The sequence below is a fragment of the Moschus berezovskii genome, chromosome 2, assembly GCF_049115385.1.
Source record: "Moschus berezovskii isolate FMDL1 chromosome 2, NW_MosBer_1.0, whole genome shotgun sequence".
NCBI classification, from domain to species: Eukaryota; Metazoa; Chordata; class Mammalia; order Artiodactyla; family Moschidae; genus Moschus; species Moschus berezovskii.
The window spans coordinates 32,920,363-32,936,056 of record NC_142461.1 but is presented as its reverse complement, the minus strand read 5'-3'; the positions used below and the strand labels follow the sequence as shown (position 1 = coordinate 32,936,056).

At 41.4% G+C, this 15,694-nt stretch overlaps 1 protein-coding gene across 12 annotated transcripts in view; it reads right to left on the bottom strand.

Annotated features, from left to right (window-relative positions):
* The window catches only part of FN1 (fibronectin 1), a 71,403-nt gene extending 58,102 nt beyond the window's left edge, over positions 1-13,301 (bottom strand). For 10 of the 12 annotated variants that reach the window (XM_055397164.2, XM_088827761.1, XM_055397165.2 and 7 more), the window contains exons 1-9: positions 12,915-13,300; positions 11,864-11,992; positions 10,761-10,898; positions 9,175-9,306; positions 7,518-7,655; positions 4,550-4,708; positions 2,149-2,340; positions 1,101-1,280; positions 304-480 (exon numbers count right to left, since the gene is read on the bottom strand). In XM_055397164.2, the coding sequence (XP_055253139.1) occupies positions 304-480; positions 1,101-1,280; positions 2,149-2,340; positions 4,550-4,708; positions 7,518-7,655; positions 9,175-9,306; positions 10,761-10,898; positions 11,864-11,992; positions 12,915-13,062 (1,393 nt within the window). In that variant the 5' untranslated portion in view covers positions 13,063-13,300. Of the gene's footprint in view, positions 1-303; positions 481-1,100; positions 1,281-2,148; positions 2,341-4,549; positions 4,709-7,517; positions 7,656-9,174; positions 9,307-10,760; positions 10,899-11,863; positions 11,993-12,914 lie in introns of all 12 variants that reach the window. The other 2 variants (XM_088827751.1, XM_055397167.2) reach the window with 2 other exon arrangements.
* Positions 13,302-15,694: the final 2,393 nt, after the last annotated feature.

Sequence of the window (15,694 nt, the reverse complement as noted above, 5' to 3'; positions counted from 1 at the left end):
AAAAAAGTGTTTATTTCTAGACTTTTTAAAAGTATTTTTATTGTATTTACATGTTTTTGGACTTTATAACAGTGGGATTTTAAAATCATATAAACAATTATACAAGTCTTATACTTTTAAATAATTATATAATTCTTATAAATCATATGAATAATTATATAATTCTTAAATATTTGATTACATATAGATCATGAAGTTTTCTGCTGTCTAAAAATTAAGTCTTAATGCGTGAAACAGAAGTAAGCCAGACATTATTCTTCCGTCTTACACCACAAACAGCTGCCTACAAGGGCTTCATCTTACCAGCCATGGGGCAGAATCCAAACTTCTGGTCAGCGTCATAGTTCTGTGTGGTTCCACACCATTTCATGTTGTCCCTCCTGCCCTCAGAAGTACAGTCCGTGTAGTTGTGGTTGTTGTACAGGAAAGGAAAGTGGCACAAGGCACCATTGGAATTTCCACCTCGAGTCTGAACCAAAACTGTCCAAAACAACACACATGTCAGAAGAAAAAGATTACAACCGAGCTTTCCAATGTACAGTGGGGAATTACTGCGACTAAACTAGCCAAGTTTCTGCAACTAATGCAGAGTGTGTCTCAGAACAGAAGATGTCTAATAATACAGTTCTAAGCCTCCTTAGTGTATTTACCTTCACCTTTCAAGCAGATTTAAATCCAATTTTGGCTCTCATTTTTCCAGCCAAAAAGAAAAAGATTAAATGGTTGCTTTGAATAAATCACGGTTTTAATCAAAACAAAAGCAAGAGCACCCAGGCCTGCCTCCTGTGTAGTCTTCAGCCCTGTGGGAGTGCCTACTGATTTTCCCATACAAGCATCTTTAATCACATAATGATCCCAATGTGTCAAAAATAAACGCACTGGAGGGCTTTTCCCTTGGTGTCATTTCCCAAGACAACTGGGAAACTTGGGAGGATCTTAAAATTAACTGTGAAGTTAGTTCCATGTCCCTTGGTCCAGATGACATAAAGGTGGCACTCTCAAGTAGAGCCTTGAAAGGAACGCCCAGCCTGCCAGCCAATAAAAACAGAGCATGAGAAATGGGGTTTTCTCACTGCTATGCTTTCTCCTGGGATACTCACCAGTATGGTCTGTACAGAAAGAATATTTCTGGTCTTGCTCATAATTGGAAGTTGTGCTGCACCAGAGGTGCCCATCCTGCCGTCCTTCTGTCGTGCAGGAGTAGAAAGTCCTGCCGTTGTAGGTGAACGGGAGGACGCACGGCTCTCCGTTGGAATTGCCACCGTAAGTCTGGGTTACAGCTACAAGCATAACCAAAAGGGCCTCAGTAAACATAGTTACACTTGTCTCCCACTATTGTTCCTTATTTTCAGCTTAACTGAGGCTGACCTTGTGTCCTCAAAGGGTGGAAAAATACTATGAGTATGAACAGCTGTAAGTATTAACCAGATCATAGTGTTATCAAAATACCTTACTCAGAAAGCCACATTTTTTTGTGTGGGTAGAATAACACCTGAGTTCTTCTGACATCCATTGTTACCACCTCAGCCGCCACGCCTCAGTTTCCCATTTGCAAAGCTATTGGGTTGGCCAAAAAGTTCATGCGGGTTTTTCTCTAAGGTCTTACTGAAAAACTCGAATGAACTTTTGGCCAACCCAATATATTACTAAGGTTAATTAAGGATGCTGCTCAAGTGATCCTGGAAGGGTATGTATGGCTCTGTTGGTGCTGTAAGAATTAATACATGAGGCTGTACTAGGGGAAAAGTCAAGTGCACCGATTATCATTGCTACAATTACTACCACTTTTATACCCTGGAAGAGTTGCATGAGGTTATTGAAACAAGTTTACATCACAAAGCTTCAGAACTTTGGGATTTAGAGTACTAAATAAGGATGGATTAGTTTACTCAGAAAGTAACCACTTGTAACATTTTAGACAGATAAAAATTCACAATAGCTTAATACTCACTACAGAAAAAAAAAAAACACATAGATTAAAAAGACTGAAAAAATATATATCAAATGCCAACCATGGTTGTTATCATAGGCTGGTAAGGTTATAAACTTTTCTTGTTTGTTTTACATTTTTTGGTAAATGAATGTATTGCCTTTCAAAGTCTAAATAATAAAGTTATCAGTCCTCTTTTTAAAAAAGATAACGCAGACCTGTCTCTTGGCAGCTGACTCCGTTGCCCAGGCAAGTGCAAAGCATTTGCTTATTCCCTTGTGTCTTCAGCCACTGCATCCCCACAGAGTAAACCACACCGCTATCTGTGACACAGTGACCATACGGAGGCGGCTGAGGATGAGGCTGGGGCTGGTAGATGGCCGTTCGGACATCAGTGAAGGAGCCAGATCCTGAGGACATGAGAAAGAAGTCACAGAGCTGGTTAAGGGAAAGCTACTTCCTGGAGTAGTTTTTTGGGATCGTCAAGGTCTCATCCAGATGACTCTACAATCTGTCTTCTTACTGAACTGGAATTGGAAAGAAATGCCCCTCCCTCTTTGCATTAGCTTTGGCACTCAGCCTAAGAAACAACCCACAAAAGGCTACCTTCCAGCTTACCTGGAGCTACCAAGAGTGTATCTCCAAATCACCAACCTTATTCTGCCACTCCGCAGAGCAGGTACCTCCAATGGCTGCTTACTCATTTCAGCGAGCCAAAGCCCATGACTTTGCAGTCCTCCACACCTAACCTCTGATCAGCTCGCTTCATTCTTTCCATTTCGTTCAGTTCAGACCACTTCATCCTTGGGTCTATGCCTCATCTGCACTGAGCTTCTCATTATCCCTTCCTGTACCCTGAGCTGTCCCCAGGCTTTTCCCTTGGCCTGGAATGGTCTGTCTCCCCATCTCTTAGCAGCTCCCAGTAGCCCAATATATCTGGGCATCTCTCCTCCTGATATTTTGAGAAGTCGCTGCAGCTCTGCAGCAGACCTCTCGCCATCGACGTAACTCTGAGCTCCTCAGACCGTGCCCTGGGCAGCCATACTGGATTTTCCATTCACTGCCCCTCCTCCTTCCACATTTCATTTCTCCAAAGATCAATCAATCCTCTTAAGACGGCTTTCATTTCAAAGTAAGACAACAGAATATGCTGATCTTTTCTTTAAACATAGAAATCTGTTCTCTTAGGGGTCAGGCCCAAGGAGAAGCAGAATTAGAACTGAAGCTAAAATGACTGGTAGACTGAATTCAGCATCTCTCTAAGACAAGCCTCTTAAGACAGCTTTCCTTTCAGAGGAACACTGGAACCCAAATACTTCATAGACAATGGTCCCAAGGTCACACATATCAGAGGAACATGGCATCTATTTTCATACACCCCACTTGGGAGAGTCACAATGCAAAGGAATATTAAGCTCCTGTAGAAGAACATTTTTATTGGTTTAACCCCACGTCTCTCAAACTTTTTTGAACAACAGAGACATTTCAGTATTAATATTAGTAATACTAATAAAAATAGATAGCAATCATTGAATGCTTACCCCTGATTAACCTCAACTACCCTTTTTAATTTAAACTGCTTCCATAGGCTGAGATTATTGTTTCTTTTTTAGGTTAGCAATTTTACTGAAAGTAATCAAATAACTCAAAAAATGTTATCAAATCCAATCTTGTTCTTCTTCCTAAGTGATCTTGGCAAGATGAAAACTCATCAAAAGGAGGAAAATCCAAGTAAGCAATTACTATTTTGCTAAATGACCTAGATGAAAGACTAAACAATAATGCTAGTGCACTGTATAGTGAAAACTTGACAAAACAGAGCAAGAATAATAACAGAAGTACACATTCTTGACTGCCCTCTTTCTTCCTTTAGATTCTTACCAAACAAGCTATAATGCAAAGATCCTAGTCTTGTACTAGAAATAATTAAAACTTAGTTTTAAAAATAAAGCTTAGATATTATGTCATTCCTTCCCCTGTCTAGGACTCCTCTGAATTTTTCAAATGTGAAAGCCAATACATGAAGAAAATGACTGTGCATTATTTTATGGAATGCAACAGAGTTTGCTGGAGCATGGAAACCACACATAAAGGATTGTTTTCACAACAAAAAGAATAGAACATCAGGGTAAGGAGATATATTCCATTCTGAAAAAGAACAAATGTACTTTTCCCCCTTTTCCCAGCAGAAGAATCAAGGGATCATGTTACTCAGCAAAAGTTTCTCATTTCCATTAAAATGTACTTTAGATATTCAACATACATACACAAGGGTATGTATATGAATATCCACATGTGTATCGATCTACAGATCTCAATATATTTATTTATATCTTTGTATATAAATCATGTATATTTCACGATATTAGTAATTTTTCTTGGCCATCAGTTTAAACTCTTGGGACTAAAATTGGTTTTATCCCCCAAGATCCGTTTTAGTTTCATTTTTATTTAAGTTTAAAAAACTTGACAATAAACAAAGTTTTAACTAACAGTCTACAAAGGAACTCAGCTTCACAGACACATCATCCTTCAAGGGAAGACCAAGGAAAAGATGGCTTTGCGGAAATGCTTTGTGCAAGGTGCCCCCGTTTGGGTCCTCAGAGCCCCATGCCTCACCTGCGGATGTGGTCTGCAGGGATGTATGCCTCTCACACTTCCACTCGCCACGGCCATTGCCCGTGCAGATGCACTGGAGCAGGTTCCCCCGGTTGTCCTTCTTGCTCCAGGTATCCCCAATTCTATAGGACGTCCTAGTGTCCTGATCGTTGCATCTGTCTGTGTCAGAAAGGAAGCGTTAAAACATATAAATCAGTTTGAGCTTGGCAAGTGCTTGATGCAAACCTAAAATAAAAATAGAGTTGTTTCTAATAAGGACCTACTGTATAGCACAGGGAACTCTACTCAATACTCTAATAAGTTCATAATGGTGGTGTCCAACTTGTGCGACCCCAAGGACTGTAGCTTGCCAGGCTTCTCTGTCCATGGGATTCTCCAGGCAAGAATAATGGAGTGGGTATCCATACCCTTCTCCAGATCTCCCCAACCCAGGAATCGAACCTGCGTCTCCTGCATTGCAGGCAGATTCTTTCAATTGAGCTAAATGATCTAAAACTGATTCACTTTGCTGTTCCCCCAAAACTAACATAATACTGTTAACTATACTCCAATAAAAAGTTTTAAAAAAAAAAGGAGAATACAGTTGCTTCAAGTTTGGTAAGCTGTTTTTGGATGATACCTTTATATTCAGCTGTGGTGCCATGGGTGGTAAACTTCTGAAAGATGTGACTGCATTTAAAACAGTGTGAAGGAAGCTATACGATGTAGTGTAATTCCACTCATCTGTTTGCCAGAATGCTATTTTTCACTCATTAAATTTTCATTTAGTCATTCAGTTTATTAAATTTGATAAAAAATCTTTCATTCATTACTTTTTTTCACATTATTTATTTGACCAAATTAATCCCCTGGCTTTCTAGTCTTCCCTTTGTCTCCTTCTCTGACTCTCCTGGCTTTAAGTCATAACTGTTTACAACCTACCTTATCATAGGGGATTTTCTTTAGAAAACTAGAAACAATAGAGAGGCAAGTAGGTCTCTTAGGGTCTCAACCAACTGCCCCAAAGGAGCTATTAAAAGATAGCAGCATCTGTTTTTTCATTTGTTATGTAAAACAATTCAAGGCACCACCAACTTCTCTGACTAAAATATTCTCTCCCCTGGTCCCACCCCACCCCCTCCCAAACACAAACCTATTTAACATTACTAACAAAATGGCATCTTTTGAATTGCTCATGGTGTTAACTCTTTGACGGGAAAGTGAGATTATTAATATAAAATAATGTTTGTTTAATGTTCATTTAGTCACGTCTGACTCTTGTGACCCTATGGACAGTAGCCCACTAGGCTCCTCTGTCCATGGGATTAGACAAGCAAGAAAATAAAATGATAATTTGTAACTAAATTACCATCAGTCTATGATTATCTGACTAATAAATTGTTTCAATTATAATCCAGCTTCACACATATGCTGCAATGTGATAGACAAGATTTGATTGGTTTGTGAAACAACTACATTGGGTTAGATAAAAAATAATTCCATTCCATTCCATTCAGTCGCTCGGTCGTGTCCGACTCTTTGCGACCCCATGGACTGTCGCCTACCAGGCTTCTCCGTCCACGGGATTCTCCAGGCAAGAATACTGGAGTGGGTTACCATTTCCTTAAAATAATTAGTTGATGTTAAATTCAGACAAATACTGACACATATTGATCTCCCACCACAACAGAAGTCTGAATAAAGATATCATTGCTGGTGACACTTTTCCCCAAATCTCCAACCAAGTGTTGTCTTCCCCTGAACCTCCATAGTACTATTTCAGTATCTTTCTCAAAGTGTTTAATTCTGTGCTTTGTAGAAGATGATATATATAATAAGCCTCATAAACCTTTCTCATCATCCTGACCTATTTACCAACTTCTCTTTGACAAGTCAGCTAATGTCCAGTTCATTTTCGCATCCCTACACCATCCTGAATAAAGTAGGGACTTAAAAAATTTCATGGAAGAAATGACTTTTCTCTGAGAAGCTTTTCCCAACTTGTTATTAGAAGAGCTTTAAATAATATATGAGTTTGAGTCAAACATCTAACTTGTCTTAAACTAAAACATTGCTGCCAAGGTCTTGGAAGTCTGATAATCATAATAAAATTTTTAATGCAAAAGAACTTGCAAGGTGCTCAAAAACATTTAGTTTAAATTGCTATCACTGTTCAAGAGACATTATTTTTTGCTTGCAAGAATTCCAACATGATAAGATGGTTAAATACTTTCAGCTAGATAAGACATGTTCAAAATATTTAGATTTGATTTTAAATGTATAACACTGATAGCTGATGGCTGTTTTGCTTCCACAAACCTTATAGTTTGACATTTCAAAAAAGGAGCATTGAATCCCTAAGGCAAAAAGTAAGGCCTCAGGGCAATCTTAGAAGGAGCTACATAGATACCAGTGTTTCCTTCAGAAATTTTCAAAGTTTAGCTTCTTCACAGCACTAATAAACCTACAGAGACACTGTCCTTAATCCCAGAATAGGGGTTAAACATAATTTAACCTATGGGATAAGTACCTTTTATTTTCATCAATTTTGCTAATGTATATGCCTTACTTTAATGTATATGCCAAAACTTTAGAGCTTTACTCCTCTCTATGTCAAGAGCACTCACATGCCCAAAGATGCATGTGCCTGCTATTTTAAAGATTTCCTTGCTGCTTAGAAAATATCTCAGTGATCACTTAGATGAAACATTTGCAACTTATCTTTGGGTCCGCAACACATTTGGCATTGAAATGAACATTAAGGTTCTTTCTCAGTAGCTGATAACCTAAGACCTTATTGAACGAAGCTGTTTTGTGTCAATTTAGTCTTCTTTGAAGTAGAATAAGTTGGTTACAAAATTTTTCTTGATATCCAAATGTTAGCACGTTGGTGGAACGGATGTTATACGTGAGATCATATGACAATTCTCTCTAGGAATCCAGAAAACAATGCCTGACCTCATCTTTAACATATAGATCTAAAACGTACTTCTGGAGGTACAAGTGATACGTCCACTGCCTTCTCCCAGGCAAGTACAGTCCACCATCATCCAGCCCTGATAAGGTTTTTCCCAGGTCTCCCCGACAACGTAGGAAGTACCAGCAGCCTGATCAAAACATTTCTCAGCTGTAGGGCAATTGGAAGGAAAAACAGAAAAAAAAAAAAAAGGAGTTATTTCAAATTGTGCTGTCTCCCTGTAATTTAAAGTAAATTGTGTAAGCAAAAACCCAACCACATTTTTTAAAGTGGTACTCTGTTCAAAAAGAAAGGCACGCCCTGTAACTAAGCACAGAGCAAGTAACCAAAGTGAAAGGAAGCTCTAGCCAAGTTGGCAGGCAGAAATTCTGTTCTCCTTGTATCACAAGGAGATCCAACCAGTCCATTCTAAGAGAGATCGATCCTGGGTGTTCATTGGAAGGACTGATGCTAAAGCTGAAACTCCAATACTTTGGTCACCTCATGCGACGAGTTGATGCACTGGAAAAGTCTCTGATGCTGGGAAAGGTTGGGGGCGGGAGGAGAAGGGGACGACCAAGAATGAGATGGCTGGATGGCATCACCGACTCTGTGGACATAAGTTTGAGTGAACTCCAGGAGTTGGTGATGGACAGGGAGGCCTGGCGTGCTGTGATTCATGGGGTCGCAAAGAGTCGGACACGACTGAGCGACTGAACTGAACTGAACTGAGTAAATACACGGGTTGTACTTCACACCAGTATTTTGAGCAAAAAGGATCTATGTGCCTCCTGTGGATCTATGAATCTCCTGCATATTGAGACTAAATATGCAAAATTCCAATCTTAATTAAAAATGACCAATTATGAATGCCTGCATAAAATGACAAGAAAGCTATTTAAAATTTGGATTTCTGTAAAAATAGAGGCAACACAAAGAAAATAAAAACCTCTGCATTAGAGAACAATCAGAATAAAATTTATAGCCAGAAACTCTTAGATTTGTATCTATAGAGTTCAGCTGAAGATTGACACCAAAGGAAACAGCAATTTTTGACAAAAAAATGACCAAAAGATGATAGAACACACACCATATGGTGTTTATATCCACTGCGTTCCAATAAAGAAAGATGTTAAAAGTCTTTGTTTTTTCCCTTTAAAAAACTTACATCTTGACCAAGGAGAAATCTGAGAACAGATCTCAGAGAAAACAAATGACTTCTTCCTAAATCTTTCAACTCTATCTTAAGGTGTGAAAAAAAATTAAGACTTCTATTGATACGTGTATGGTCAGTCGTGTCCGACTCTTTGCCAGCCCATGGACTGTATGCAGTCTACCAGTGTTCTCTGTCCCCAGAATTTTCCAGGCAAGGATAATGGATACTGTTTGAGTTGCCATTTCCTACTTCCAGATCCAGGAATCGAACCCAGATCTCTTGCATCTCCTACATTGTCAAGTGGATTCTTTACCAGGGCGCCACCTGGGAATCCCTAAGACTTCTATACATGGTTGGGAATTTGAACTGATTCCTTGAAGAAGACTATGGATTACACAGCATTTCATTATTTTAAATAAAATTCTCAGTCTCTTATCTTTTTTATTGGAAGGCAGGTATCTTGTCATGTCAATTTTGACTCAACCCAACATTTTGACTGTGTATCCCACCCCCATTTATCCCCAAGTCACACACCTATGGGCTTGCAGGTCCATTCTCCTTTCCCATTACCCAGACACACACACTCTAACATGTAACCACCAGTCTCGTGTGGTCTCCTCCAGGTGTCACCAATCTTGTAGGACTGCCCCCCTTCATGGCAGCGGTCTGTTCAAGATAAAAACCAAATGTTACACATAGTGGGACAGAAAATAGTTTTAAAACAGAAAAAGTCTCATATTCCAACCCCTTTGATTAGCCAAAGAGAGCAGCTTTCCCATCAGGGACAGGGGAAAAGTTAACAGGTCTGGTCATTTGGGGTCCTTCAATTGAATGTCTGGTTTAAGCACAATGGGAAACCACAGACGAAATCTGAATAGCAAAGAAAGGAGTCATAAATCCTGGATCCCCAGAGAGATCACAGGAAATTGAGTTCTAAAGCAGAAAAGAAAAGCTGCCAGGCATGGCCTCCACACACACACAGTGGGTTTAGCCTGAGACTGATTCAATGCAAAAGGCACACTAGACCTAGAATTCCAGCTTTTAGGATGTGGAGAGTCCGTATTTTACCCTAGGATAGAAACGTCTTTTTGATGGAAAGCAAATAGATGTATACACAGCAAGTGTGGAAATCTGGTTAAACACAAGGGCACATACAAAGGTTAAACTGTCCACTATGTAAACACTATGGAACACTGACTCTTAACATATACCAATAATCTTGGATAAACTCTAACATTAAATATAGGACAGGCTGATGGGCTTATTCACAAGAGACTGATTTGTCTTTTCCAGAAGGCTGTACCTCATGCTTTTTTGGGGGGCACAGCTTAGTTCCCTGACCAGAGATTGAACCTCCACCCCCTGCAGTGGAAGCTCAGAGTCTTTACCACTAGATCATGAGGGAAGTACAATCTGTCTTTTGGACTGAGCCTTTAAGAGACTTATACGACGATGGATTAAAGAACACTAAATGCTGTGTCAATAGAAGCTATTGGTAATCCAATGAATCATACTGGAAAGTTTGACTTAGTTAAACTAGAATTGCTGAGAGTAAGTCCAGACCCCTAAGTACCTTGGAAAATTCATTCCACATTATTCCTAGGAATAGAGAGCTCTGCTTCCTGGTTATACACTACTGGTTACAAAGAAACCAGACTGTTTCTGTGAGATCCAAGCAGTGTGTACATTGCTAATAAGACTAGCAGAGCACACAATGGCTAATTCATTCTTCATGACCATCTTTCCAATCGCTGCAGATCACCACATGAGCAGTCTGGCTTGAAGATGCACAGATAACATAAAATGGGCAACTCCTCTAAGAATGGGATGGAACCCAAGAGATTTACTTGGTTAGGCTACGTATGTATGTGTACACACACACACACACACTCTCTCTCTCTCATAAATGCAACAGACTGAACACTGACTCCACCTGTGCTCAGAGCCACCTTTCAGAGGCACAGGAATCAGCTGTGTGGCCGTAGAAGGGTGCCTGCTCACCTGGGATAAATCCCCACATTAGGAATATCCAGTCATGGATAACAGAAAATGACAGTGATGGGAATGGAAAAGTTCACATTGTGTTATTTCAGCGTTACTGGACAGAAGGCCATTCTTACTTGCAATGGTGCAGCTTATTCTCCCTCGCCCAGCCCCAATGCAGGTGCAGTCCCAGATCATGGAGTCCTTAGGGCGCTCGTAAGTATCGCCCACCCGGTAAGTGTTCCCAGTGTACTTGTCAAAGCAAGTCTCTTCAGCTGAGGGAAGAATGAAAGTCCATGTGAGCCTTATATAGGGAAAAACTTTTCTATTCCACTACTCTCATCCAAGGGAAAACCTGCTTTTCTATTCTGTAAGTAGCAAGGGGCAAGTGGAAAGTTTTTAAAACCTGAAGTCGGAGATCTCAATTTTACCCTAGGGTCTAACACAGCCTCAGTTTTCAACCTTTGACAAGTTCTCTAATTTTCTGGTGACGAATTTCCATTGGAAAGGATTCTCAGGCGCTTAGGAAAAAGCTATAAAGTACAACCTTAGGACCAGCTAGATTGTGAAGGAAGGACTTTAGATTCCTCTCTCTGGCTCAGAAAATCAAACCAAGGTTCACTTAAAAATAAACAATCTGAACAGCTCCCACTCCCACCCCAGCACTGGCCCTTGTTAATCCTACTATTTCTATTTTAGCCTCATCAGTGGTTCTCTTCAGGAGTTGCCATAATTTACAAGAAATAGATCAAGGGTCATAAAGGAATGAGAACTTTGAAGTGGTCAGTGGTTTTACGTTGAACTGCAGCTGACAAATCGTTTGACAATGTACTGCCCAAAGTGCTTTCTGCCCCATAATCCTACAGCGTAAGATTTGGAATTACTTTCTAATAAATTAGAATTTTATAAGCAATTCTTTTTTTTTGAAGGGAGAAAGAACACACATCATTCATGTTTTTCATCAAATGTTTTGGGAAAGTAAAACAGAAAGAAGACCCTAGAAACTACTTTGGGATATATTTGTTCTTTTGTTTTAAAGGTAAAAGAACAATATAATTCGAAAAGCAAATATAAGCAGTTATTAAACATTTTTAAAGGTAATTCTATTAGGGAAATGGTATTTGTAATTTTACTACTAATCCTACGTTTACTCAACAAGCACTACTTCTTTATCTATTAGATTCTAATAACTATAATAATTAGAAGATACTAAGAACTAGGCAGGCTCCCCATCACTTACGTTCAGGCTTGCTCTCACAGTTAAAGCCCCGGCTCCCTCCATAACAGGTACAGACCAAGGCACTGCCCAGATAGGTGCGCTCCCACTGTTGATTTATCTGATAGTGCTTTCCATTGTCATAACAACCAGCTGCAAGAAATGAAGAAAAAAGTCATTAAATTTGGATTCTTCCTTTTTCCAAAGTATGGAATTTTCTTGCACAACTAAACTGATGAGCCTAAGCAACAAATAAAGGGGGAAAAAGTTAATCATCAGAGCATCAGAAGAATTAAAAGCAACCCGATATCTAAAGAGTTAACCACATATTTGCACACGTAGATATTTAGGTATTCCTTTTGTTTTTCTTTTGACTTAGTTAAATGTTATACAATGATGTCATTTCCATCTGGCCAGGGGTCTGCACCAAAGGAATGGAAACATTTTGAAAAGCAGATAACTGGGAATTACATTTTAAAACGTGCAAGGAATTTCAGCGCTCTTTGGGGGTAATAAGTCAAGAAGGGCAATGCTAAGCAGTTTCCATTAGCCAAGGAAAAGGGAGGGTGTGTCTTTGAGAAACTGGAAGAGGAATTCCAATCTCTGTTCTTGGAGAAGCATCCTGAGAAAGCATTTTGAAGCAATTACATCTCATTCAAAGTAGGAACAGCATAATTATTCTGCTACTCTCACCTCATCTGCATTTTGAAAGTATTTAACCGATTACTTAGTAACAAAGAAAATAAGCGTAAGGACCACACTAATCCCCAAAATAAAAGTTTAAAGGGGTGCATCATTTTTCTCTTTAAAGACGAGTTTTGGTTAATTCAAAGAAGGACGACCTGAGCCGGTACCAGCCCTGCTGGACATCGCTGAGCTCCGCCTCCCAACGCCTTATCTTATTACCTAAGCCCACAAAACCAGCCTGCTCAAAGCCAGTCTTTTATGCCCCCGTCTCATTTAGGAGTACACTCACGCCGCACGCGCGCGCGCGCACAAAACTTCAGTCACAACTTTGGTTGGCTTTCCGGCCCCGTCCTGAGGCAGCCTGTCCCAGCCCACGGTCAGTACTCACGTTTGCTCTGACTGACAGTCAGCGGGGACTGGGGCTGAACTATCTGCTGCGCCTGTCTCCTGCTCTTCGAGGCTCCCGCGGAGGGTACCGCTGTCCCCAGGGACAGGACGGCCAGCAGCAGCAGCCCGGGCCCCGGACCCGCGAGCATCTTGAGACGGTGAGGCAACTTGCCACTTAAGTTCGGTTCCCTTCGCAACCTGCGGGCAGATCCCCTTCCAGTACCTCCAAGAGTCAGGGCTGGAGGGTGGGGAAGGGGAAGGGCAGAGGGAAGAGGGGAAGGAGAGGACGAAAGAAGTTGTGGCTGCAGGTCCCCTCGCCCCCGCTCGCGACTGGGGCTCCCCTCCTCCCCTTGCAAAGCGCAGCCGGTGCGGGCGGCCGAGCCCCGAGAACCAGGGCTTATATGGGACGGGCCCTTCCCGCCCCCCGCGAGGCCCCGGGCGCCGGGGAGGAGGGACCGGCCGGACCCCCTCCCGCCCCCCTGCGGCCGCAGCCGCCGCCGGCCGCGCGCCCATTGGCCCAGGCTCCGGGTGACGTCAGGGGAACTGTGGCTTCGCCTGGAACAAAAGAGATGCTGATCGCCCGCCAGGATCGGGACAAGAGAACTTTTTTCGGTTTCCTTTGCGGTCGTCAAACTTTTGGGGGGCAGAAGGGGAGGGATGGGAAGCGTCTGGAAAGGGGTAGACTGGGAGGAAAGGGAGGGGCTGGAGTCCCGTGTAGCCAAGGGATCGCAAGTCCATCCTCCCTCCACCCCCCGCTTCCCTTTTAAAATATTTTATTGGGGTGAGCCGGAGGGGGGGAGTTCAGATTGCGTCATCGCTGGGGGTGGGGGGGAAATCTCCGCTCACTGGAGTGTTCTGCGACGGGGAGGAAAAACCATCAAGCAGCCACCACCTTGCAGCTGTAGGAATGTAGACTTTGCCGTCCGGGGGAGCGGCTGGCTTTCCTGCGGTTCCCTCTCGGGTCTGTGCAATGACTGGGGACTCACTTTGCTTTCACAGCTTCCTGTTCAAGTCTTCTGCCTTTCTGAACGCAGTACCTGCTGGTTCTGAGGACGTTTTAACTGGGGGTGGGGGGTGGGAAGGGAGGAAGGCGACGGAGGGCGGAAGGGAGAAAGGATCCCTTTAATGAGCTTCTACTAAGTACCAGGAATTCCGCGGGGGCGGATCTAGAGGGAAATTCGGAGGACGAGTTTTCTTTGGAAAGGACAGAGCAGCCGTTTGCTCCCCCCCCACCCCGCCCAAGTATGCAAGAAAGTCTTCTTGTCCTGGGGATGGGATGCCTGTTACCACTGAAAACTGGAAAGTTGGACCGACCTTGGAGAGAGAAAGATCGTAATGTCCTTGCCCATGTTCACCGTTACACAGAACAGAGATCGTTGAGTCATTAAAGCTGCGAAAAGACCATTTCCAGTCTTTCCTTCTTACAGTCGCTTCCTTGCTTTTATTTGGCATTTTCATTTGGTAGACTTCGGTTCCATCATAGAATTCCCCTCCCCCAGCCCCGCTGCCGGACCTTTTTTTTTTTTTTTTTTTCAAGTGTTACTTACTCTAAGAAATGTGGAAAGTTCTCATTTAAGATTTCCCGGTCTTTCCCTCTAAAGGCTTGTGTAGAAAGGGAATCTGAGAAGTCGCTAGCATTTAGCAACTCATCACATCAGTTCTTTTTACAGAGAAACACAAGTCACACTTGCTTCTTAAAGATCTTCAAAAGGAGTCCTCAACTTTCTTCAGCAACTCCTGAAAGATCTAAATTCAAAGTTTTGCCTCGCTAGTTTTGTTAGTAGTGCAGACCTCCCATTGGCTTTGAGAATCTATGAAGGCTGCAAGCAGGTTTGTCTTTTTCTGCACATAGTTAAAGAAAAAGTTCCGCCTTTGGTAACTGCCATGGGTACTTAGAACTCTGGTCTGGTCGAACATAAAATGCCCAACATCAAAGGCACAAAACTAACATTTGTTTTCATTAACACAGGGACTTAAAGGGGAAAAACACACAGCAAATATCAGTTTCCTACAAGAAGTGTAAAATAACTTCCTAAGGCATCTTTGTGACCAATTTTGCAAGTTGAAAGAGTGCCACAAATTTCCCCAAATTTACAGTCCCGTCTGGGTTAGAATTTTTTTGTTTGTTTGTTTTTTCAATTTCTCATCATCACTTGACAAAGCAGTTTTCTCTTTCACACATAAAAGGGCCCCTGTAAAATTCTTCGTAAATTTCTTGGAAGCCGATGTTCCTTCCACGGGGAAGGGTACCTTCAAATAAGGATGTAAACAAGATAAACTTGAAGCTAATACTTTCTTAAAATATACAGATTCTGGGGGAAGGAAATCAGTGGTTAAAAAGTATTTTGCCAACCAAAACCATAATAGTTTGACATATTTACTGTACTCAAAATACATAAGAATAATATACACATGCAAGCTTGGAGGAAATAGCCTAAGTGACTTACATTTCAGAAGAAACTGATATTTCAGTCTGTTGAAATATAATTTGCTTAAGGATATGGTATATTTGTAAAGTCTCACAAGCAAAAATATACAATATTCTGACTGAATGTTATAGAAATGGTTGACAGTTTACCCTTTTACTTAAAAGTGGATTTTTTTTTTTAACTTTGGAGGTAGAAGCATTTTCTTAAGACAGCAAGGCCTGCTGTAGTATTCTTTCATTATCAAAGTCCCTTGTAATTGTGTAAGTCTGTTATCTCTAGCTGGAGAGATAATTAAATCTCTCCATTCTAACCCTGTTCAAACTAGCCATGCCTGGTGTCCAAGGTTCTCTTG